At 39.6% G+C, this 26,506-nt stretch overlaps 2 protein-coding genes across 11 annotated transcripts in view; one reads left to right on the forward strand and one right to left on the reverse strand.

Moving 5' to 3' along the window:
• The first annotated feature begins 632 nt into the window (after window positions 1–632).
• LOC119631019 (dynein axonemal assembly factor 3) lies at window positions 633–5,726 on the forward strand. The gene is made up of 2 exons (XM_038021539.2): window positions 633–2,576; window positions 4,702–5,726. The coding sequence occupies exon 1, from the start codon at window positions 1,191–1,193 to the stop codon at window positions 2,574–2,576; it is 1,386 nt and encodes a 461-aa protein (XP_037877467.1). The 5' UTR covers window positions 633–1,190; the 3' UTR covers window positions 4,702–5,726.
• Window positions 5,192–26,506, reverse strand: part of LOC105841880 (disintegrin and metalloproteinase domain-containing protein 11) — a 576,915-nt gene continuing 555,600 nt past the window's right edge. For 4 of the 10 annotated variants that reach the window (XM_062670757.1, XM_062670755.1, XM_038013318.2 and 1 more), the window contains 9 exons: window positions 21,009–21,162; window positions 19,961–20,099; window positions 18,026–18,175; window positions 15,727–15,798; window positions 14,778–14,836; window positions 13,903–14,111; window positions 13,155–13,519; window positions 12,045–12,236; window positions 5,192–10,114 (listed from right to left, as the gene is read on the reverse strand). In XM_062670757.1, the coding sequence (XP_062526741.1) occupies window positions 9,979–10,114; window positions 12,045–12,236; window positions 13,155–13,519; window positions 13,903–14,111; window positions 14,778–14,836; window positions 15,727–15,798; window positions 18,026–18,175; window positions 19,961–20,099; window positions 21,009–21,162 (1,476 nt within the window). In that variant the 3' untranslated portion in view covers window positions 5,192–9,978. Of the gene's footprint in view, window positions 10,115–12,044; window positions 12,237–13,154; window positions 13,520–13,902; window positions 14,112–14,777; window positions 14,837–15,726; window positions 15,799–18,025; window positions 18,176–19,960; window positions 20,100–20,297; window positions 20,404–21,008; window positions 21,163–26,506 lie in introns of all 10 variants that reach the window. The other 6 variants (XM_038013324.2, XM_038013319.2, XM_062670758.1 and 3 more) reach the window with 5 other exon arrangements.

Below are 26,506 nucleotides of genomic sequence, written 5' to 3' on the forward strand. Positions count from 1 at the left end.
GGTCACGGCGGACGACGCAGCAGCTTTTCTCGCCAGTATAGGCGACACGGGAGCGGCAGGCACGACAGAGGCTGCGGTGCTCAATGCAGAAGCTCTGCACGCAGGTACAGGCGACGCAGGAGCAGCGAGCGCGGCGGAGTCCTCGAGAGGGCTCGCAGTGTGATTGGCCTTGAAGGCCAAAAACTCCGAGGCGAGCTGTGGGTGGCGAAGTCGGAGGAATTCCGCGAATACAGCGTCCATGATCGCTGAGTACCCAGGTGGGGCGGCCCCGGGTCTTGAAAACACTCGCCTTGCGGCGAGGCCCCAACTTCTCGGACCTGAGCGGTTCTATTGAACACAGGTGGCAATGCGGCGCGATTACTACAGGACAAAGAAAAAGCACAACAAAACAGAAATTACGAAAAGAAACAAAACAAATAAATACTTGCAGGAAACCACTTTGTCGGCAGATGTACCACGAACACAGAAACAACAAAAGGAAACAAAACAAATAAAAACTTCCAGAAAGAGCACTTAGTCGGCAGATGTACCACGAACACAGGCCGCGCGAACAATGGCCGGGCTAACAAAAGCCGGGCGAACAAAGACCGGGCGATCGAGTGGACGATGAGCACGTCCGCACGTGACGGGTGCCTCTATCGGAATGTATAATTTATGTATGGTGGGGCGGTTACTACTACCGCGGTTAGGTCTAACGATTTGAACATATTTGGAGGTAGTCAGAGATGAGGTGATAAAAAGAAAAGAAATGAAAGAATTAAAGTGAAAACAGAAGAGAGAAAAAGATAAAACCGTTTCTTGAGATATTCAGTAATTTAAAATAGTAAATATACTAAAATGTTTAATTGAGAGGATCCTAGATGAAGTCTCTAACGAGAAAGACTATAAATACAAAGTCAAGATCAATATTGGCTTTACAGTAAACGAACATGAGCAGTTAATCGATACAGCCGGTTATTAACGCTTCATCAACTTTTTGAACCATCTCCGGTATTAATAAATGTTAGTCGGCTTTTTGCATCTCGTGTGTAATGATATAATCAAAGATAATAATATTATTAGCCGTTGCCTGGCAACTCCCTAGCCACGGCCATCTCGTTTCCATGACATTGACAATCATTATATCGTTGAACGCGATACTATAAACATACTGGTAAAAACGGTGCAAGAAGTTTGAGAAGAAGGGAAGAATGTTCTGGGGTGTGAGTCCAGCCTTAGATCTACAGCAAGAGTATCTCAAATATGGCGATGAACACGCGTACGAACTAAATTTTCTCGTGATTGGAGGCTGCGATGGAAGACATCTGCTTAAAACTCTGGCCCAAGCTTATCGGCACAACCGGAGGTACATGAATCTTTTCGTGATCGACGGATGCCCGGAGTTGATAGCTAGGCAACTGCTTCTTATGTCTTTGGCATTAGAAAAGACGACGAGATGTGGTTTACTGGAGAAAACAAGGCGTTATCTCGAGGTATATGGGAATCTGCTACTGCGGCCGCCAACTTCGAGGTATGTAATGGCCAAAGCTCGTCAGTTGGTCGGTATGATCACCAATCCTGACTACATGAGCTGTCTACTCCCTAGTGTATCCCTGGAACAGATGAAATATAAAGAGAGGGACTATTTGGAAAACTTGATGAATTTCTGGACGACCGGAAACACTAATCAGTACAATGCCTGTGAATTGTGGGAATACAGACTTAGAAATAGCCTGGGAGTGCGGTATGACAATAGACATGGAGTTTACGATTGGGACTATCATATGAGGCTGAAGGAGATCGCCAGTGCTGTATGCTTTCAAGAGTACAAGCATTTCAGAGAGCACGGAGTGGCCTTTACGTGGTTGGAGACTGAAGTGTGCCGTCCAAACGTTACTTTTGCGGCTGGTGTTTATAAATGCGGAGACCGATACCTTCACAGAGGCTATTTGGGTGATCTTGTGACATCCCCGTACATTTGCTTGGGCCTCGATTGCGAGGACAAAGACATGCTGAAATCGACCCATGGCGTGAACTACAAGCGCTCGACTGACATCAGCGAACGTAATGTTATGCGGATGATGTATGAGATGGAAAACCACAAGAAATTTGATGTCGCCGAGATGGAAATCGAAAATGAACGGAATTTGGGTATGGTTGTATTGAGTGAGTTCGACGCTAAGATTTCGGAGTGTGGACCCGAGATTCCGTTGGTGTTGCGAGAAGACCGCGAGACGTACATTGATGTGGACTATGGAAAAGTTCACTTCTTATCTGTCAGCGCCTTAGATCATTACCCCCATAAGCCTCAGTTCCAAGGGCTGTTCCACGGGGTCTTCGTGGGACAGAATATGGTGTCGCGCATCAAGCCCAGTCTCTGGTCGATGGCGCGTGATGATGCTGTAGTTATCATGGAGTCCAGGAAATACATGATAGAACTAAAACGAGATGACGTTAAGGCGTTTGCCGATCAAATCCAGGAGGCGGCTGCGGCTGGACATTGCGAGAAGATCAAAGCATTTGATCCTGAAAAAGATGATTACGCTCGTTTTGTGATCAGGAGGAAGCGTAGTGAGGGCACAGATTTTTCGTTATAAGTAAACAAAATTTCTTATTTTCATCTAAGTTCCCTTCAAACTTTAATTAACTTATTGATTTCTTGAAAAGTTTTGTTGTTACTGTATTACTAGTTTTGTGGACAAGTCGTTTATCTACACATATTACGTATACTGTACTCAATTATAGTCGATCCTAGGGAAATGTGTTTTCTTGTAATAGTAATGAATTTTCATTTGGTTTTACAACTGAAGACATGAATGTATATCATTAAATTTATGTACTATTTTTTTCTACTTCTGACAGCCGAGCCCGTTACGTGGTTAATCGAATCCTAGGATACGAACCCTTAATACAATTGCGTTGAGATACAAGATTTCAATTCTTAATGCGTTGGTATAATTAAACGGCCGTCTGGTGTAGTGGTAAGTGACATGGTCACTACACTAGGGGGTCGCGGGTTCGAATCCCGCCAAGGGAAGATATTTGTATGATAGATATAAATGTCTTTTCCAGGGTTGTGGATGTATATTAAATATATGTATGTGTATAATAAAAATCTTACATTTATATCCGTTATCTGGTGCCTGTAACACAAGTTCCTTACGAACTTATCACGGGACCAGTTAACGTGGCGTGATTGTTAGTAAATATTTATTTATTTATTAAAAAAAAAAAAAAACTGTTACCTTTGTCGAAACTGGAACCAATGGTTACTTGTTGATGTACGAGCAGGTTGAAGATGCTTGCCGTTCTCATTATTTACGTTCTGCATATCGTTTATTGAAGTCGTCGTGGCCTAACGGATAAGACGTCCGGTGCATTCGTGTTGAAGCGATGCACCGGTGTTCGAATCCCGCAGGCGGGTACCAATTTTTCTAATGAAATACGTACTCAACAAATGTTCACAATTGACTTCCACGGTGAAGGAATAACATCGTGTAATAAAAAGTGAAACCCGCAAAATTATAATTTGCGTAATTACTGGTGGTAGGACCTCTTGTGAGTCCGCACGGGTAGGTACCACCGCCCCGCCTATTTCTGCCGTGAAGCAGTAATGCGTTTCGGTTCGAAGGGTGGGGTAGCCGTTGTAACTATACTGAGACCTTAGAACTTATATCTCAAGGTGGGTAGCGCATTTACGTTGTAGATGTCTATGGGCTCCAGTAACCACTTAACACCAGGTGGGCTGTGAGGTCGTCCACCCATCTAAGCAATAAAAAAAATAAAAAAAAATAAAGGATATGACGTCCGGTGCATTCGTATCGAGCGATGCGGCAGATACCATCCTTAGACCTAGCTCACTGGGTTTCTCGCTGGATCTTCTCAGTGGGTCGCGATTCCGATCCCGTGGTAGATTCAGCGAAGCACTGCTCTTGCTAGGGCTAGTGTTTGCAAATTCCCTCAGGTTGAGCCCGTGAGCTCACCTGTCCGTCCGGGCGTAACTGCAATAACCTCGTAGGCTAACAGCGAGTAGGTAGGAAAAAAAAAGCAGAAACCAATTTATTTTATTAATTATGTATTTAATTCTTATATATGAATAGTTTCTGTGATGAAGGTATAAAATAAAAATCCGGTGTCTCATCTTTAAGGCCACGACGACTTAATGAGATATAGGCTAATTGAGGCCGTCAGCGGAAAGGTGGCCTAAGCTTACCATAGTTAGTTTGGAGGCAATTAGGTTCGAATTTTCATGAATTTGAATTTGAGTAGTCAAAAAAACAATACCCGCAAAATGAATGTTTATAAAACTATCTATGGGTGAAATGTTGTCTATGGAATATGTTATCTATGAGTGAAACTATGTATAGGCCGGTTTTGCATCAAAATTTGTTGTATTTTAAACAAATTCCAATATACGTCATAATATACTTAAGCTTCAATATAAAAAATTGTGGGTTACGCCACTTTTGCACTGATGGCCTCAATTTAATTTAATGAATTGAAATTATGTATTTTAGCCGCCGATAAACATCTCGTAGGTCGTTAAATTTATATTATTTAAACAATCTAAATTGTAATATCATTGTAATGTAATTGAAATATGTTTCCCCTAATGAAACAGTCGATTATATTTTACGTTCTCTTTGACTGTTATCGTAAATTTTGCTTATGAAAAAGTAACAATAGAATCTACATAAATAATACGTCTTTTTTTTTTGTCAGGAAGAAATCGCCGGACTTCCGCCCTTCACTGGGGATGGAGAGCGGGAAATAATACGTCTATTTTAATGGAACTATATCTAATACTTACCAGTTCCACTCAAATTCAGACTTGTTTCTCTTTGAAACTCGTAGTATTGTTATATATCGTTATGTTTGTTTTATTTTTATTGCTTGGATGGATGGACGAGCTCACAGCCCACCTAGTGTTAAGTGGGTGGCGTCACCCACCTTGAGATATAAGTTCTAAGGTCTCAAGTATAGTTACAGCGGCTGCCCCGCCCTTCAAACCGAAACGCTTTACTGCTTCACGGCAGAAATAGGCGAGGTGGTGGTACCCACCCGCGCGGACTCACAAGAGGTCCTACCACCAGTAATTACGCAAATTATAATTTGTTGTAAATTATAATATGTTTCTCTGTTATGAGGCAGAAGAACATCAATGGTGTGATGAGAGCGCTTAAATACGAGGTTGTAAATAAAACAGCAAAAAAAATGTGTGTTCATCTATTTTCCTCATTTAATAATAATATGTTACATTCATTCGATAAACCATATAGCCAAATATTTACAAGGTTTGAAAACGAAACGATAATAAAACAAAAAATGATTGTAAAATAATAATTAACTTCGTACGATGGTTTATTCCGTTTTAAAATTCGTATTCATTATTATTTTATTTTTTATTATTTTACATAATAATATCACTTAATATAACATTCCTAAATCAGTAAGTTCGGTAGTGTGGACATTTATTTTACGAATTTTCGTAATTTTATATATTATAATAATAATAATATGAAAAAGGAACATATATCTAATTTACATTTAAACTGAACGATTTCATAATCCTATCTAAAATAATTACGTTACTATTATTAATTACACATAGATTTTGTCAGTGTTTTTAAAATTAAAAATACATATTGCAATTACATTTAAAATATAATGAACACATTTTTCGTGTATTTAAAAAACAACATATAAGACATTTCTATTTAATAAATTTTAATGATTCTAAATTAAAATGTTTTTCTTTTATTAAAAGTAGAGTTAGTTAAATTGATAACGTAGTCACAAAGAAATAAGTAATCCTTCATTTTGGAGAGACGGTCACAATCCATTACTTCTTATACATTGCGCGGTAATTACGTAATGAAAACCCTCTTATCGTGTCGGCTTTGCGTTGTCATGTCTTATCTAAACATGTCTTATCGAATCCCCCGGACCCACTTTCAGTGCTTATAGGCTCTTCAAGCACCGGTCATCGTTCTTGTCGAAGTCGTCGAAGAGTTTGATGAGCGAACGAACCCATAGACACAGTCTACTTAGTTTCTCGCGGGATCTACTCAGTAGAGTCAGCTAAGCACTGCTTTTGCTAGGGCCAGTATTAGCAAACTGTCTCAGGTTGAGCACGTGAGCTCAGCTACTAGCTGGAATAGCCTCTTAGGCTTTTTTTTATTGCTTAGTTGGGTGGACGAGCTCACAGCCCACCTGGTGTTAAGTGGTTACTTGAGCCCATAGACATCTACGACGTAAATGCGCCACCGACCTTGAGGTGTAAGTTCTAAGGTCTCAAGTATAGTTACAGGCTACCAGAAAATAAGCAAGAAAAATAAAGTAATTAAAGTAATCAGGCCCCAATAGTAGCGCTCCGGGAAAGAAAATTATATAGAGCTACGAAAAGTTGTTGTTTGTTAAGTTTGTATATTGAAGTGAAAACTTCTTTAGAATCGTTGTGATTTCAAACCGGATGCAACGGAAAAAACGACAGGTAAGAGACACAAATACAAAAATGTGTAGGATGAAGCCAGCAAAGAATGAGACAGAAATATACATACTATTTAATACAGCGCCATCTGTGAGATTTTTTAATACTAACGTGTGTATGAAAGCTCTTGTAGTGAATTTTAATTTAGGATTATACGTGAAATTAAAATATCAATTCACAGAGGGCGCTACCTTACAATTATTTACTAATGACAAAATTTTACATATACTTAAGACGTTTAGGATAATTGTATTTTAATTTTGGAAGGTTTCACTTCTACCACGTGTGAATTGCACACATTTTGTTTTTTATTTATTTATTTTATGACCGTTTTGGCAGTTAGTTATTTGAGTATGCCCGTATTGTTATTTGAGTTATTTGTTATTTAAGTTTATAGGCAGTTATTGGAGTACATGGAAAGTTGTGGTTACTCACCATTAGGTGAGCATACGCTTGTTTGTTTTAAGATGTAGATGATCTCTCTACATCGTAAGATCTGATCAATACATCTTAAGATGACAATGATTATGGTTTAATTTCGATTATTGGTTTAACCGGTGGATTATTGATTTAATTGGTTTAACCGGTTAGTAATGCGTTTCGGTTTGAAGGGTGGGGCAGCCGTTGTAACTATACTTGAGACCTTAGAACTCATATCTCAATGTGGGTGGCGGCATTTGCGTTGTAGATGTCGATGGGCTTCAGTAACCACTTAACACCAGGTGGGCTGTGAGCTTGTCCACAAATCTAGCAATAAAAAAAAATTCACAAGAGAGCCATTTAATTTTTGGAAAAAATATCGTAGCATAAAAAAATCTTCAGCTATTTACATCGAGTAACCTTAATTGAAGTTCAATTAAAAACATCGAACTGTTGATGCTAATACAAAATAAAACGGACCTTTAATTTCAAAGAGAAATGTCGCGTAATAAGCGAAATGGCGCTTAAACCAAATAGCTTATCACCCCTCGAATTGATTTGCGACCGAACTAGTAATGCTTTATGATCGGTTTGCTCGTGAAATATATCCGCTAAAGTCACGCGGATATATCCCGCCGTGCTCTAGAGAAACCCACAGACACAGCTCACTGAGTTTCTCGCCGGATCTTCTCAGTGGGTCGCGTTTCCGATCCGGTGGTAAATTCTGCGAAGCACTGCTCTTGCTAGGGTCAGTGTTAGCGACTCTCTGGTTTGAGCCCCGTGAGCTCATTTACACACGCTAGGGTAAGCTGATATAGCCTCTCAAGGCTATCAGCATAGGAAGGAAAAAAAGAAAAGTTCTAGAAAAGCCGACTCGAGTTCCGCAACCTTGTGATTCGAAAGACTTTCATGACTACATTATTTTTCTTTCTAAACATCATTATAATATTAGATGAGTTTTTTTATTATACACATTCCTACGAGTAAATCAATGATTATTGAAATTCTTAAAGATACATTCACACGCAGTTATTTTCACGTCTCAAATACATACCTATTACATCGATAAAAAACGTTTAGGACACATTAAAATTTTGTGCCATATTTTTAATGTTACACTTATGTAATTGTTCAATTAATTACAAAACTTAATGATAAAAGTTAAAACGAAAATACTAAAATTACGAATATTCGTATAAATTACAGAGCACTACCGTGAGCAATGGCGATGTCCGGCGCCGTTCGCAATTGACGTGTTAGGCCTACGCGAACAAACCGAGTCTGTGTCGACGTGCCAAAACAGACCTTACGACCTCGACATAAGGTCATTGCGACCGCACAGACGGTTTGATAGTTCAGAACGCGCGCACGTGACGCCCTCTGGGTGACGAGCGCTCGCCGCGAACCAAACGAAACGCGTGCAGGGTGACCACATTGTACGAGATTAAGAGACAGTCCCGTTTTGGATGCCCGAATCGAGGCACAGACCGACGGTGTACGTGATCCATGAAACGACGGGACAGGTCTCCGTAGTGCGAGCGACACCCAGTTACAGAGTATTGCAATCACATCTACCCTGTACGTGTTCATAGTATCTATTTTAGACTTACTTAATAACGAGTATCTATGAGAGTAATTATGCGGGAGGGCGTTGGGCCCCGCAGCGCCAGTGAACTACCGGAGCGAGCGGTCACCGAGGAGCCACTCGCACACATCAATTCATTTATTTAAACTGCATTAACTACATATGTGTTAGATTCGTGGCCGCGCCACCTAGCCTAGCGTAAACGATAACATCCTAAAACTGTCACAATAAAATAAACACGCAAACTATAACACGTTAAGATTTAACATACATTACATCTCCTTCATACGTTCTTTGGCGTAAATTCGTTTTAAGAGCGACACAATAATAATACATACGTAGATATTCTGACGAATCGAATTAACTTTTATTCACATTTAGTTTTAGAATATGTGTATTTAACGGCTAGTTTATATCGAGTAAACGGTGCACGGTGGTTCGAGATCACTCAATAGAAAGGGTCCGTTGGAGAGCGTACAAAACTGAAACGTCTAAATTGGTGTTCATTGTTGACAATGCGAAGTGGGGCGCGCGTTCGGAGAGGTGATGCGACGGTGATACTCTCCGGGACGGTTGCCGGTCGCCCCCCTCGGGCGGCGCGTCACCGTGTCTACGTCATCACGTCACCGGGACGTGGACAACTGATACGACGCCAGAGTCAAGAGCCAGCAGTGTTCCGACCGAAACAGGGCCGACTCGCTTCTCGTCTAGGCCGCTAGAGTCGTAGCATTCAACACGCAACGGCCCGTGTCCTATATTAATTACGTATTCCAATAGTTTCAAAACTTCAAATGTCAAATTGTTAATTTGTACGATACGAACGAGTCGTTGTCGCTTGAACGATTCCAGGCACCGCTGGCTCTTAAACTGAGTTCAATTGAAACATCAACTACGATAGAACATTGAGAGACCTAGAGCGACGTCGAGTCCGTTCGTTCGTTCGTTCGTGGTGGCCGGGCCGGCTCCTCGAACTAGGACACGTTACATTAAAGCTCCGCTTAAGATTACGTTAGTTCAATTTGTTATTCGCCTATCTAATTTGCAAGCTACTCGACCCACGTCCGTTGTCGAACGTAAGCAAACTCGACGTCTCAAAGGACCTCGGCACCGTACAACTGTATCTTAAGCTACTTTCATACAACGACGAGTCTTAACATTAAACGCACAGCGTCGTGACGCCCGAGAAGCTCCTTCCACAGACTCGCTATACTCATAAACCGTGACGACGCGGCGGAGCCCTGACGCGGCCCAGAGCCTCCTCGGGCGCCACGCCGACACATCGCAACGACTTACATAAAGTTTAACTCTAAAATTCAATTACTACGTTTCAGTCATATCGTTTAGTGCATTTAATTCAATATTTACAATTCACTGGTTTCGCTAAGGACAACTATGTATTCACAAGCGGCGGGCGGTTTCCGCGTACGTTCACTATGGCCCTGGTGGGGAGCCTCTAGGCGTGAGCTGGAGTGCTAAGCTATCGGTAGGGTGAGTGTCGTATGTGTCAGTGTGTGTACTCGGGGAAGGCGGCAGGGGAGTCTTCGTCGGGCGGGGACGGGGCCCGGCGGTGAGATGGCCGCCCCACTCGCTCCTCACTCGCCCACGGGGCTAACTGTTGTTGAGCTTGAATAAATTCATCACTAGAAAATGATAGAGAAGAGGAACGGAGAGTCGAGGCGGTGTCTCGTTGCTGGACTCCACGGCTTTTTGATATAACAAGATCTTACAACATCATTTTGTATTCGTGAAGCCGAGAATCTGTTTGTTCTCAATTATTTACTTAATTTACTACCGTGGAGCCAGTCTCAGAGAGTTTAGTTCAGTGTGTAGTGTTTAAAAATTATATAATTTTTTGTACAAAGAAAATTAATCAAACGAAATCAGAATTTAAATAATCAACCAAATTTAACAAATCTCTAAAATGAATCGGTACAAAATTAATACATTTGTTGAGCACACGACCGTCACGACTAGTCACTGATTGTATGGTATTAGTGATCAGTGATCTATCCCATTCAGGCTGCCAATTAATGTATCACGAGATTAGAGATACATTAATTGTAATTTTATGACTATTAATTAATTAGGGTCGGATATCCATGATTCGCTTAAAAATGCCTTGAAAACGTCAAGATATATCGACAGGTAATTCTTTAAATTATTCATTCTATAATTGCAGTGTTAAGTCGAGACAACAAGGAAAATATAAAAAACTCGATATTTTACGAAACAAACTACAGTATAAAAATTAAATAAATTGTTACATTCTTGAACATCAGTTAAATTATTAATAAAATATGTTGTCTTGACAGTGAAAAGAGCGACTCTGAATCGGTGGTAGATTCTGCCAAGCATTGTTCTTGTAAAGACCACTGTTAGCAAACTCTCTCAGGCTCAGCCCGTGAGCTCAGCTACTACCTGGAATAGTCCTCAGGCGACCAGCGAATAGGTTAAAAGTCAGCGAATAGGAAAAGTTAAAAAAACTGAGCCCTTTAAATATAAAACATAAAAAAAAAAGTTTTTTTCGTTGCGAGCCCCGCCAAAAACTCAACTTAGGAGAGGCGGGAGAGGCGAATGCGTTCAATATAAGCTGTCAAGATATATCAGGTCTGTTTAAATCTTCATCATTACACTATTAATGAACAATTAAAGCCCATCTTATATTGATGGATATTGAGAAGGATACCTTGGGTTCGGGTTGGATGTACATCATAAAATGTGTTCTCAACTATGACTTGTCTACTACAGGCAACCTATCAGCTTATAGTACGTAACTTGGATAGTCTGGTGTGGATAAACCTAATTTAAAAAAAGAATTGGATTGTCATTCATTTTACCGCCAAGACAAAAAAAAGATTAAGCTGATTTGAGGCAAACGTCAAACTGATGTCCAAGAATAATGTCCATAGTTGTATCTGTGTTGTGTTTGTCCTAACAAATTTTGAATGGAGGGAGTTCCTAGTCTTATTTATTGCCAATTGGGTACAATTGTATTCATTACTGTTATCTCGATTTCGGGCCAACTGTTTTTCAATATGTCAACATTTTCGGTTTATAGTTGTATACAGTAAAATGTTAGTTAAACAGGGACTTTTTGGCGGGAACGCGAGTGGTGAAGTTGTGTGATTTGTTTTATTTTGTCTATTTAGTGTTTCTTCAGGTTTAAATGTGTAATAATGGTGGTTTATTAACTGTTTAATATCTGTGAAAGTGCACAAATGTGGGAAAATGAAACAAAGAAGCTGGACGTAACTTCTCGGGATCCACCAAAAAGTCCACTGAAAAAATCTCACTAAACGACCACCATTTTACTGAGATTATATTTCATCCCATTTCATTTAATTCCATCCCAGTTGATTAATGTCTCAAATTAATCATCTTCATTTCACTTCATTTCTTTATAAAAATAAGAATATAAATTTAAATAAGACATGACTTAAAGGTCTCAGTTACCAGGTCATAAATTTTCTTAAAAACAAAAATAGTCAAACAGTAGCCGTTATGTAAAATAAGGTGTATCGAAATTTATATTGGCCCAAAATCGAGGGGGGCGATATTCGTGTGTCTCACCTTTCGCTGTCTGGTGCGTCGCGGAGTCGCTCGGCGTCGGCCGTCTCGTAGAGCGCGTCCTCGTCGGGGGGAAGGCGCGGCGCGGGGGGCGGGCCGGCGCCGAACATCGCGCTGTGGTGCCGGCCAGACCCGCCGCGGTAACGGTACGAGAAGTGGGCCTCCTCTTCGCCGGGGATGCGGCCGCGACATCGACTAGTGGGGTGTTTGAAATTACAACTATTTATTCTTCTTACTAGCTTTTGCCCGCGACTCCGTCCGCGTGGATTAGTTACTTTGGCATAACGCTAAATTGTACCCCTACTTATATGGCGTAGAAAGTGTAAATATTTTTGAATTATATAATGTTAATAGAATTTTGAAACATTCTTTATTGGCGCTCCGCTTGTATTGGTCTTACCGTAATGTTATATTCCTTCCTCGATAAATGGGTTATCTAATACTGAAAGAATTTTTCAAACCGGATCAGTAGTTCTTGAGAGTAGCGCGTTCAAACAAACAAACTTTTCAGCTTTATAATATTAATATAGATCAGCTTACGGACGTCCACTGCTGGACATAGGGCCTCCCCCAAGCCTCGCCACAAAGATCAGTCCTGCGGATCCCCACGAACCTCGAGAGATCGTCGGTTCATCTTGTGGGAGGCCTACCCACGCTACGTCTTCCGGTACGCGGTCGCCACTTAAGAATTTTCTGGCCATCGATCCTGTAGACTGAATACCTTTTAGGTACTACAAGTACCGGTCACCGTCCTCGTCGAACCCGTCGCTTGCGACGAAGAGCTCGACGAGCGAACTAACCTATAGACACAGCCCACTGAGTTTCTCGCCGGATCTTCTCAGTGGGTCGCGTTTCCGATCTGGTTGTAGATTCTGCGAAGCACTGTTCTTGCTAGGGCCAGTGTTAACACCACTCCGGTTAGAGCCCCGTGAGCTTACCTACACGCTAGTGCGAAGCTGATATAGCCTCTCAAGGTTATCAGCATAGGTAAGAGAAAAAAAATCTGGCCAATATTTAACTATTTATACTCTATTAAAACACTTCATTTCAAAGAACAAGCAAAGAATTAATATTAGAGGACTATTTAAAAATTAAATATGAAATGACACTCACGGTGGGATCTCTCCAGGCTCGATCCTGTAGTGTCGATCGGCTTCCGTCTCCGACATCCTTATATCTTCAGAGCCGGACGGGCTCATGTGCCTGCTCGAGTGGTGCTCTAGTTGCCGTATCAAGTCCTCCAGGTTCCTGATTCTGATGGGGGCGCACTGTGGAGCGTCGTCCTCTTCGTCGTCGGGGCGCTGTCTTCGCAGTTCCGCGTCGTGGATCTTCTCTGCGCTGGGGGCTCGTTCCCTCCGCTCCTTGTACTCGTAGTCCTGGAGGGAGCGAAGATCACCGGAGCCTCCTGCAGCGCTCGCACGTTGCGCCGCGGCCGTCTTCAAGGCCACTATTATGTTCTCGTGATAGCCGTTCAGATCCTGTAATGTCGTGCGATCCACAGTAACCAGCTTGTACCGAATACAGTGAGGAATATATAAAATTATAGGTAATGCATACAACGAAGCCAAACAATTTCATAATTTTAAAAGCTAAATAATTATATTTATTTATACTACCCGTCCGCTTCGCTGGCCATTAAAATTAACATTATTATTTCTCACCCCCACAAAGATTCTCATCATTAACGCCCCCGCAACTGGTGTAGGGAGTCCAATACTCATATTAGTCTATCCATTAAGTGCATATATTTTCTACATGGATACCAAGTTTCAAGTCAATCGGATGCATGGTTCAATAATTATAATGGAACATCCGTAAAAACCACTGTAGATTTATATATTAGTATAGATTATATGTGCACCTTAAACTTGTATTCCATATCGGCAACAGCCCCTGCCGGTTCCTGCCCATCGGACTGCGAGCCAGCCTCGAGCTGCTCCGACTGCGAGTCGTCTCCCCATTTGTCCTTCCCATCCACAGCTCCGTACCCGTGCTTCTTCAGGATACCTTTTTCTGGCAATTTCGCCATCGAGTTAGAGGCTACGTCTATGAATGCTATGTCTTCTTCGCCTGGAATCGCATGAGGTTTTCGATCTAATTGAGATCATGATTGTAAAATGAGCTGGCAATTTTGTTCTGGATCGGCCAGAGTTGAAATCGGCAAATGACGAGAAGTTTCAAATGCATTGCGAATATCTGTATTGGTAAACTATCTCTTTAAATTATCGGAGTCTTGCCGAACCATTCATACTTAAGTTCTATAAAGAATTACGGCTGCTAGCTTTAGAAGGAGATGAAGAAGCTTTTCAGGCCTTATAGGTACCGGGTGCTAATATTCAGAATGACAGAGATAGCGTCTTCTCGCATTAAAACTGTTTAATCCCAAAACTTACTAATTTTACAGGAGAGTGTTTTAAAGGTTCAACATGTGATATTTTTAATATTAATCATCTTTGCAACATTTATTTTTTATTTTTTACAAGTAACATTATTTGTCTTTTAAAATAATATAAAATGATGTATTAATTTTGTTAGTAGTAGTCAAAATATAGGTAAACTAAAAAAAAAACTAAAACTAAACAACGCTCTTTTGACAGTATTTATGAGAAAAATACTGGTGATACCAAATGATTCCGCATATTGACTCAGTTTCGAATATTTTTGGGAATTGTACAATTTTAATGCGAAAAGACGATATAGGATTTCTTAATATTAATAATACAAGTAAAGGTCTACCTGAATGTGTGGGTTCGTCTTCGCTACCAGAATGCACCCGCTTCATTTGCTTGTGATCTCTGAAATGTACACATTTCCTTAAATTCTATTCTGCTGATATATTAAGCGATAAACCTTTAAAGGACAAGGCAACAAAACATTTTTTGAGAGAAACTCCAATTTTGTCTTATAATGCGATGTGTTCACATTCACTTTATATTGAGCTTATACCAGTCCTTAAATGATAAAATAATCTATATATTAATACGCGAAGGAAAAACTTTGTATCCCTTTTTACGAAATTTGCGCGGACGGAGGAGTATGAAATTTCTCACACTTATAGAGAATATAGAGAAGGAGTGCAGAATGTTAATTTTTTTTTAAATTATGCATGAAAAATATATCAAATCAATAAAAAAAATCATTACACACACTACCATGTATTTGACGCACACACGCATGCGTACAATTTATGTCAAACTTTTGATCTTGACGTCTGTGGTCAAATTGCGTATAGATTAAATATTGTTTGACTTTATTAATATTTTTCTATTTTATGGCAAATTCTGTGATTATAGAAGTATAATAGTCTTTGTAAATAGAATCATAATAGTGTACAAACTTACAATTTCAATTAATTATAGTCGAATTTCGACTACTGCGGGACCTCTAGTAAATATTACAAGCCAGATTTTTTATTTGTTTTTATTTATTGTGTATCTTTTTAGCTTGTAATGTGTATTGTGTGCAAAATAAAGAAATAAAAAGTGTAATGCAAAAATGAAGCAAATTTTTCGCAATTCCTCTCAGCGGTATGATGATAATTTGTCCCTTCCCCATTCCTGTCTTAAGCAAAATTTATTTTCGATAAGTTTGGCTTTTGTTTACATTACTTTTATTTGTGTTATTTTAAAGCTGTCAAGATTGGATAGTACTCGTATTCACTTTGACACCGTCAATATCTACTTACGGATATCTGCTTGTACTGCTGGCCCCTGCCATGTGATTGCCATGTCTGAATATCACACGCTGCGAATCTCGGCTGGAATAAATCAAAATTTACGTTAAGATCACATTCGTGTTACTTTATTCTAAAAAAAGCGAAACTTGAACAGCACGCATATTTGTGAAACCGGTCTAAATAGCTAAGATACAAAAATAATGATGTGTGATCTCTAGGGTTTTCGCTAAAAACTCCAATACTACTCCTAGTGGTTGATTAGTAAGTACGATTTGGTGATCTCGACTTTATTTATGAAGCTGATTTCTCCTGCCGGAATTGCTGTTTCTCATTTATCGACAATTACATCAGAATCTGATGACGCATTTGTGTTATTATTGACATAATAGGCTGTGGTGGGGTGTGACTATTGTACCAAAGGCGTCTATAACTCACGCAGCGTCCGTGTGCAATCTTTAACCTAGTGCCCTCTACTAAGCGCGCGGTCAAAATGGCATAGATACTAATACCACAGGTTTATTGAAGTGCCAAGGCCGGGGTTTTCTAACACCGCTGCACGCACTTTTTTATATTTATTGCTTAGATGGGTGGAGGAGCTCACAGCTCACCTGGCTACAGGAGCCTATAGACATCTACGACGTAAATGCGCCACCCACCTTGAGATATAATTTCTAAGGTCTCAAATATAGTTACAGCGGCTGCCCTATCCTTCAAACCGAAACGCATTACTGCTCCATGGCAGAAATGGGCAGGGTGGTGGTACCTACCCGTGCGGACTCATAAGACGTCCTACCACCAGTAAAAATCCACATCCTGCCTCATAGGTAAAGTACTCTGATCGTAACTACCCTGAATCATTAAGTTATAACTTTATTCATGCCAGCAAAATCTACGTTCCTCGAATATATTTGTTTCCCTCGGGTGGATAGACTCTTCAGAAGCAATTGTCTCGTTAACTATGCATTTATTTATGATTTACGTCATCGTCCCCAAGTTGAAAATGCGCGAATTTGAATCATTAAAGCGTGTTCTTATCGCGTAATGTGATGTGCGAATCAGCTAAATCGTGGTCCATTCGTGTCCAAATACATTTTAAGGACAAGCGTTATGTTAAAGCGCGCATTTTGTGAGCTCAATAAAACGACTGCGGTGCTCGACTCGTAGCTTCGACGGACGTACCTCAACAGGTTTCTGTTACACCAGATCCCACAAACAAAAGAAAGAAGAAATTAAAAACACGTAGAAATAATTGGTAGCACACACAAAAAACAAGGACATAGAAGAAAATTGAAGAAGCAGTTTACGTAAGAACCAAGTAGATGATGACCGAGCCAAAGCTCGGTATTTTTTTTTTATAACGCCTTCTTGTTGTGTCTTTAAAGCAGTTAGTTGCTCTCAATTATGAATAATAGTATTATTCATATTCAGGAAGAGTCATAAAGTTGATTATCGATAAAGTTGATTATTTATTGAAAACACGAATAAAACAACAATTTTATGAAAATCGTTGGAGCCGTTTCCGAGATTCAGATTGCAGATACAAGAATTTCTCGTTTAAAGGTATAAGATAATGACTGACGGACTTCACGTCTGATCGACATTGGAGATGCAACGCGTCAGCTGATTTAAATCTTAGTACATTGCGTGTAATGGAAAATAGCTTTTTAACTTTTAAAATGGTTCGCTTCGTTGCAGAAAAAGACAGAGTATTAACCCTAACCAGTGCGACTTATTGATTTTTGACCTTTGCAAGCACTTTAATGACCTTACCTCCACAACTAGTTTGAAAATGAACTAAGTCTCATGTCTGATTCATATAATTCTTGCTTTTACGATTCTGGATTATTACTTACTAATAAAGTAATAAAAAAAATACATGTGTGCAATTCACACGTGGTAGAAGTGAAACCCTTAAAAAATTAAAATACAATTATCCTAAATGTCTAAGTACATATATGTAAAATTTTGTCATTAGTAAATAAAATTGTAAATCATCTTTTATAGTATGAGGTAGCGCCTTCTGTGAATTGATATTTTAACTTCACGTATAATATAATCCTAAATTAAAATTCACTACAAGAGGTTTCATACACACGTTAGTATTAAAACAATCTCATAGATGGCGCTGTATTAAAAAACTTTCCATGGACTTATTTTTTCGTTTCATCGAGTTTGAAATCACAACGATTCTAAAGAAGTTTCACTTAAAAAATTGAACATCCCACTGAAAGTTTAATGAAATTTAACCGTAAAAGTGTTTCTAATCACGACTAGTGATTGGCTACAATTGGTAAGTTGATAGTGTTACCTGAAAGTGTTGTTGAAAGAGTGCATTTTCCCGCCATCGAGCGATATGTCCTCCTGTGAATTGTTGGAGGTCGTCGAACCCGCGGCGAAACTCTTCGCTATGGGCTTCTTCACGTAGGGCGGGTCGTACTTTCTCGACGTGCTCTTTTTCCTAGCGGGCAGGCGTGGCGTAGGAACGCACACTCAGATCAATCGATTAAGTTTACAATATCGATAATAAAGGGCAAATTACAGCAATAAGTTTTTTTTTTATAGGAATTCTAATTTCGAAATTGAAAAATGAGGACGGTATTATTTATTTTAAGCCATGAAACATGTTTTTTTTTGTAATGATCTTTAATTTACTGCTTCGCGAATAAATTATGATCGAGACGGTATATTAGATACTGTGGTATATTCACAACCATGAGTAATGCTGTCAGAAAAAAAGCTTAATAAATTAAATACTTTTTAACGCGCTTTTATTAGCTCGGTATATTTATCTGTTTGTTTGTATATCACGAAATCTTTGATATATTTGTTTTATAAGTTCGTTCCAACAAAAAAGGTGAAATTGATTGTTAGTTCCATTTACTATGTATTTAAACGAGTATTTTTAGGTATTTAAATAAAATATATTATTTGAATTTATTATCTAAAGTTTTTATTATTATTTTAACATATTTTTATTTTGCTAACGGTACTTTTTTAGTTTATCGAAGCGCGATAACAGAAAAGGCGATGTGACGATGAATTGAAGGCAAGATGACTCTGTTTCATAATTTCGCCGTCCGTCCTCAAAATTCATATTTTAGCAATTTATTGAATCTTCAAAAGCAAAGACTGGCGCTATTGGATATCAGATACTATTTCAAATTCAATTTCAAAGATTGCTTAAAAATCGATATGGATAATTTAAATATTAAATTGTTCTTTTCGTTTCATTCCTCATGGGAATTTAATGTTATGGAGTTAGTTGTTTAGAAATTGAGATTAGCTTACGTGCTTAAGAGTCTTTCCAGCAATTTTTGGTTACGTTATGCTTAAAGTTTTGCTCGATTGAGCTTCGCGTGGAAGATTCCAGCAGTGTTTTAAGAGGAATGATTTTGAGAACATTTTATTGCCAGTTGGCTGTTTGTTTAATAACTTTTGAATGTATAAATTTCATTACTGCTGCTACCTTAACGTCAATTATTTCTGTGTTCGTAAATTATTGTTGTTTTGCTGGAAAAACTCCGTTGTTCTTAAATTTAACATTAGGCGTTGCTAACTAGACAGACAGCTGCTCGAAAGAAGAATCCGTGCATCGCACATTCGCTTCTCGTGCAAAAGATCAGTAGAATTGAGTGGTAGATAGTGGTAGTGATGGTGACAAGTCGAGCGTTCTATATCTTCTCGTGTACGTACCTCGGCGCTGCGTTATTACCGTCCGTTAGTACAGCACTAGTGGCTGTTAGCTGTTAGTTCGCGGCTAGCACAACGTTAGTCGGCTGTTAGTAGAAGATATAGAAGCGAACGCGCCGCCGGGCTGTCAAGGTCCGCCCGGCGACGCGGACTCCGACCAAGAAAGGAAACGAAAACGAGTCACAGTTCACATAAAGCCAATGCATACATCCAAGAGCCCAGAATCTTAAGGGTTTAGTCGAGGTATCTCGAGTTGAACGAGGAAAGCCCTGTCGGCATGCAGCGAGGCCGGCGCGACACAGAACCACAGATCAAATGCAGTTGTGGCGCGTCGAGGCGGCGCAGGCCCGCACCGGCGCGCCACCCGCCAACACTAGCTCTACGACCACAAACGTAACCAACACAAACGTTCAAAACAAAAACCCAATCGCCGACGTAAAAATGAACAGAAACACCAACTTCTAAACGTCTAAATAAACATACAAGTGATACGAAGGTGACGATTTAAATTTCTTCTCAAAGACTACCTTTGGTCTGTTTTCTGCTCACTAACCTTAGGCACAGGGAGAAGTTTTTGTGTACTACGACTGACCTGTAGCAGAGAGCGCTCAGGGCAAATACTATGAATACCCCCCCTACCACAGACATGAGGACCGCCACGAGGAACACCGTGTTCGAGCCGTGGTAGTTCTCTGCGCCCAAAGAAAAGGGTGTGAGTCGAGCGACGCCCTCGCACTGGAGCTCTCTCCAAGTGCGGGGGGGTCGCTCGGGCCCGGGGCGGGGGCGCCGGCGCCGCGGGGTCTCGCGCGAGGTCACAGGCACGACAAGACACGACAAGACACGACACGACACGACAGGCAGTGCGACAACACCGAGTTACCGGCTGTTACCTGAAGCAGTAAGCCATCCAGGCGAACCCCACGAACACAGAGAGGACGACCGCGAGCAACAAAATCACCATGTTCATGGTGCTCATCTTATTCCCTTCGTGTTCACCTGTAACGAGATGGGTCCCGCGCGTTAGTGCGCCGGCGCCGCCCGCGCTATCACACACCAGCTCCGAGCAATGCCTTTGGCTCACAACCAGGCATTCAAACAACTAACCAAGTGGCGATAACTGTATAAATGACGCGATGTTCAATGTTTTCTTGAGCGAGTGTTTTAAACGCGACGCGATCAAGCTATTTTTATTGATTTTGAAAAGCAGTGCTCGGATCTGTACAGCCAATTACACGATAGTAAGTAGGGGGAATATTAATAGGAATTCGTATGAGTAACCTGAAAATATAAATATTAATTAATCAGTTCGTACGTTAGTTGTACGTTCGTTTTCTTTTCCCAAATGTAAGCATCTGTGACACTTTCTGCGAAATACTGGATGCAATGGATCTTATTATTGCTTTCAGAGGTACTTTTAAAAGTTAAAAGTCTATTTAGAGGTAACATTTAACAACATATTTACTGTCTTCAAAAAGAGACTAAATTACGGTCCTTCAGTTGATAAGTGGTTACCAAAATACGTATCGAAGAACTTCAATCAATTTGCATCGTTCCGTTTCCGGGTTTCTAATCTAGAGGCTCCGATACTGGGATGGACTCACCATACGGTGTTTCCTTTTTGGTCATGTTGTATGCTGCTTTCGTGGCGTTCTCTGGTACGTAGGGAGTCGGCGAGGGTGGGAGGGCGTCGTGCTGTGAACAATCTGGACCCGTCCAGCCTCGGTTGCAGACGCACTTGTTTAGGTTCGAACAAATCTGGAATAGACGGACACATTTTTATATTATTATTATATAGAGAGAGGACCCTATGGTAATTTTAATATTTATTTATTACATAGATGGGTGGATGAGCTCACACCCCCCCTGGTGTTAAGTGGTTACCGGAGCCTATAGACATTTACAACGTAAATGCCGCCACCCACTTTGAGATATGAGTTCTAAGGTCTCAGTATAGTTACAATGGCTGCCCCACCCTTCAAACCGAAACGCATTACTGCTTCACGACAGAAATAGGCGGGGTGGTCCTACCTACTCATGCGGACTCACAAGACGTCCTACGATTCAGGTCTAGACTAGACCATTTCTGCCATGAAGCAGTAATGCGTTTCGGTTTGAAGGGCGGGGCAGCCGTTACGTTGTACTGTTAAAAGTGAGACCTTACAACTCATGTCTCAAGGTGGGTGGCAGCATTTACATATGTCTATGGGCTCCGGTAATCACTTAAGATCAGGTCAGCCGCGAGCTCGTCCAAGCAATAAAAAAAAACTCAACCGATAAACAAAGAATAAGATTTGGCACGTATTTAATTACTTATTACAATAAGAATAAATTGTTATGTACATGTTAAATTAATGTTGATTCGATGATAGCTTTCGATTTATTGTCAGTAGTTGCAATGTTAAAATTGCAAATTAATGAAACAACAATTCGGGACTGCAGTACGAATTTACAAAATTTTCCTCTGGATGCTAATAAAATTATCAAAGAGTTCGTCCGTAATGTTCTCGCGTCCGTGTCTTAAGAGGTAGCGTTTGTCGTTATGAGTATTGTTACAGTGGATTCTAGTTATATTTTATAAGCTATTTAATTACCGTATTTTTTTATTAATTGCAAAAATTATAATGTAATCTACAATAATAGGATCATAAAATTCGTATTTTTGTCAACAACAACAACGTTTTTTTAGCCGTTTATCATCTGCGAAAGAGTGCGAGTGTGAAAATATATAATTGAACGTGAATTGCGGAACGTGGCTTCCCGAGTGTTCAAAACTTCATTTTTATTCAGTATTTTCAGCCGCTTTATTTCCACATTATTACATTTCACGTCAGTTCATTTAACTTAGTTTTATCTTATAATCAATTTCAGATAGGAAGCGTTCCAATTCATTTTTCGTATGGCAAAGTATTTGATAAAAAAACAAATATTTGACCCAAAGACAATCATAAGCTAGTTTACTCCATTAAAACGTGCTTGTGTAAGCGATTATAAAAAGTATTTTGCATTACATAAAATACAACACAATTTTTTTAACTCATGTCACCAACTACTGTTTTTCTTCCTTGAAGGCTAGTATTATTCGTTGAGAATTAACAGTATCAACATTGGCTATTTAGAAAACTATTGTAGTAATATATCGGAGTATATCCGGCGACTAAGCTCATTGTTGTAAATTCGAAATTAGGGGTCTTCAATTTTTATATCAACTTATGGCATAACTGATCATCATCATCATCATAAAAATAAAATACAATATTTAATCGCTATCGCCTGTAACTTGACCCAATGCCAGCGTCGGATTAAAACAGTCTCCCGTCATAATTAACGAGGTCTAAATTGCAGTCGAACGAACCAATTACAAATGATCGAATTGCAATTCGATTCTCCTCATTACATTCACCCTTGAATAGTATCGTTACGAGGTGAGGTCCGGGATAAAATAATGGGGGTTAAAGTGTGAAATAGCCGTTCTATTGTAATAGGTACTCCGAATTGACATAGAACGCTCATGGTTTGAGACTTTAGAGTGAAACTTTTTTCTAACGGTACCTATGAGGTTCTTCTTTTAAAATGTTAAAAAGTTTAGTTTTACTGGCGGTAGGACCTCCTGTGAGTCTGCATGGGTAGGTATCACCACCCTGCCTATTTCTGTTGTGAAGCAGTAAAGCGTTTCAGTTTGAAGGGCGGGAACTTATATCTCAACGTGCGTGGCGCATTTACTATGGGCCAGATGGGCTGTGAGCTCGACACACATCTAAACAATAAAACAAAAAGTGTACAACATTCGATTATCGACTTTCAGTTGGGTTTTTTTTCAGTACAAATCGGCAATTTCATACTTTAACGTCTAGTATCAACCAAATCAATTTTAACCAAAAGGCATGTTTTATGAGGGTTTTCTGAAAATCAAAATCATAAAAGTAGTCTGAGAATATCGATACCCACTAGTATCACCATATCGCTAGAACAAACTAGATTGAACTGGAATTTACCCACTGAGTTTCTCACCGGATCTTCTCAGTGGGTCGCGATTCCGATCCGGTGGTAGGTTCTGCGAAACACTGCTCTTGCTAGAGCTAGTGTTACCAAATTCTTTCAGGTTGAGCCCTTGAATTCACCTACCCGTCCGCGCGTAGTTGGATTAGCCCTTTAGGCTACCAGCAAATAAGCAGGGGAAAAAAAGCGCTGTAATCTTCCTCTGGTATTGCTGCTGTTCGCTTCGAATTGCGAATACCAGTAAATGTAAATATATTTAATAAAACGCGTTTAAATATTTGTCGACTAGCTGACCTTGCAGACTTCGTAGTGCCTCAATCGATAAAGAAAAGGCCTAAAGTTTTGTATAAAATAAACTTAAAACAAACAAAAGGAATCCGTCCAACGGGGGACACATCAAAGGAAAAACAAAACTGTTATTTTTATTGAAATCCGAGCATTTTCATATTTATCTACCTTTTAAACTTTCTCTGGACTTCCACAAATAAGTCAAGACCAAAATTAGCCAAATCGGTCCAGCGGTTCTCGAGTTTTAGCGTGACTAACGAACAGCAATTCATTTTTATATATATAGATAGAAGGTAGATAGGTTATTTGATCCAAGAAATAATTTTGAAAGCACTTTCTAGTGCATGCGAATAGTTTAATATTTATTGAGGCTTACGTTCCACCTCTGTGCAGAGAGAGTCGAACAACACGGAGTCGAAGTTCAATTGGATCAGAGTAATAGCGGTTTCACTCTTACAAGAGAAGACTTTATGTCTATGCCATTATGTAGCAAATTTCATTGTAGGGAACACTGGAAACCTTTCAAACCTAAACGCAAGATGGCCCCTTGCAAAATTAAGCGTGGCACTTGAAGTATAAAATATAATTGAGGTAGCCCACTGAAGTATGAAACCTATGGAAATGAAACGTCAACAAAAAATGCGTGTCACTGTGACGTCATCTGGCCGCTAAACATGGCGGTTTTAGTGCTGCCTAGAAGATTTTAATGTTGTTAGGTTTTATCGATAAACGTTCTTGGCTCATTTTATTTTAAATAAATTTTAAATAAATTAAATAAAAAAATTAAATAATTAAATAAATTTTAAATAAATAGATGATGACCGATGATTTTTTTTGACAACGCCATCTTGTGTCTTTAAAGCGGTTAGTTGCCCTCAATTAAGAAAAATAGTATTATTATTCGCCAATAGATGTCGGGAAGGGTTGAATATTGAAAACACGAATAAAACAACATTTTCTGAAAAGAAATCGTAGCTAGATCGATTTATCGCCCCCCAAAATCCCCTGTATACTAAATTTTATGAAAATCGTTGGAGCCTTTTCCGAGATTCAGATTATATACATATATATTAATATACAAGAATTGCTCGTTTAAAGGTATAATGTATTGTTGAGTATTAATTATTTGTAGAATTTATTCTTTAATAGGAAGTAAATATGGTATTAATGAGGTAGCCACATTGAATTATTGACAAGTGCATGTCAATGACCGAAGCTGCGTACGCGAATGACATTTTTAATTAAACATTGAAACAATTACGTGCTGTATTGAAACAAGCCGTGAATGATATATGTATTTGTTTTGCTTGAATCGTTTTGGGTCCCTCATAGCGGTCTGTGGGAATTGAATGCGAGTTTTAATTTACGATTTTTGTATTTTGAATAGATGAAATGAATGAAAAGTACATTACATACATTTATCTAGGATCTTCTTGGCTTCATTTATTACCGGAGCTGACAGAGAACACATTGTGAAGACGTGCTGTTGAAGTTTCTATTGTATTGTTTTTTTTTTCCTACCTATACTTTTTTATTGCTTAGATGGGTGGGCGAGCTCACAGCCCAGGTGTTAAGTGGTTACTGGAGCCAATAGACATTTACAACGTAAATGCGCCACCCACCTTGAAATATAAGTTCTAAGGTCTCAAGTATAGTTACAACGGCTGCCCCACCCTTCACGGCAGAAATAGGCATGGTACCTATACGTATACCCTGGTAGCCTAAGGGGGTATTCACGCAGGCGGGTAGGTGAGCTCACGGTCTGAACCTCTCTCTCAATTTGGTAACAGTAGCTATAGCAAGAGCAATGCTTCGCTGAATATACAGCTAGATTGGAATCGCAACCCACTGAGAAGATCCGACGAGGAATTCAGGGGGTTGAGCTTTTGGGCAAAGTTGCACGTCAAACTTTTCGACGTTTTCGACGTTAACGATGGACCGATGCTTGGAGAGTCTAAAAGCATCGAGAGTGTATGAATAAAAGCATTTCACAAGGCATGTTTTGGGCGATGGCGGTTTTGCGTTGCCCATAGCCTGGGTCGGATATGAAGTTGGAGTCAGTCACGATTAGGGGGTCATCGTGACACGCTGCTTTTTCAACGAGTGGGGAGAACCGTTCCTATGATTATAATTCTTTTTTCAATGACTCGATAATTTTATTTGTGCCTTACCCAATAAAGTCATTATCAAGATAAGGCGCATCCTTTATCTATACTAATATATAAATCTATTGTGGTTTTTACGGATGTTCCGTTATAAATCTGTGCAATAATCTTATACCTTTAAACGAGCAATTCTTGTATATTAATATATAATATGTATATAATCTGAATCTCGGAAACGGCTCCCAACGATTTTCATAAGATTTAGTATACAGGGGACATCGGGAGCGATAAATCGATCTAGCTATGATTTATTTTCAGAAAATGTTGTTTTATTCGTGTTTTCAATAATTAACTCTTCCCGACATCTATTGGCGAATAATAATACTATTTTTCTTAATTAAGGGCAACTAACCGCTTTAAAGACACAACAAGATGGCGTTATCAAAATCTCGGTCATCATCTAGTGTTAATTTTAAATGCCCAGCGAAGCGGACGGGTACAGCTAGTCTCAAATAATCCGGTACAGCTTCGGCACGATTGTTTTCGTTATCGATAACGTTTCTCTCGCATTTCGAATAATCGTAATGCGAACGTAAACTAGAAACAATTTAGCGAGCGAACAGTTCGTGGAAATCCGTACAAAAGCTTAAAGGAAAAATTGAATAGCGCGCTCGGTGCCCCGGCACTCAAACTATTAAAAAGTGCCTTGG

Source organism: Bombyx mori, chromosome 10, assembly GCF_030269925.1.
Source record: "Bombyx mori chromosome 10, ASM3026992v2".
Classification (NCBI taxonomy): Eukaryota; Metazoa; Arthropoda; class Insecta; order Lepidoptera; family Bombycidae; genus Bombyx; species Bombyx mori.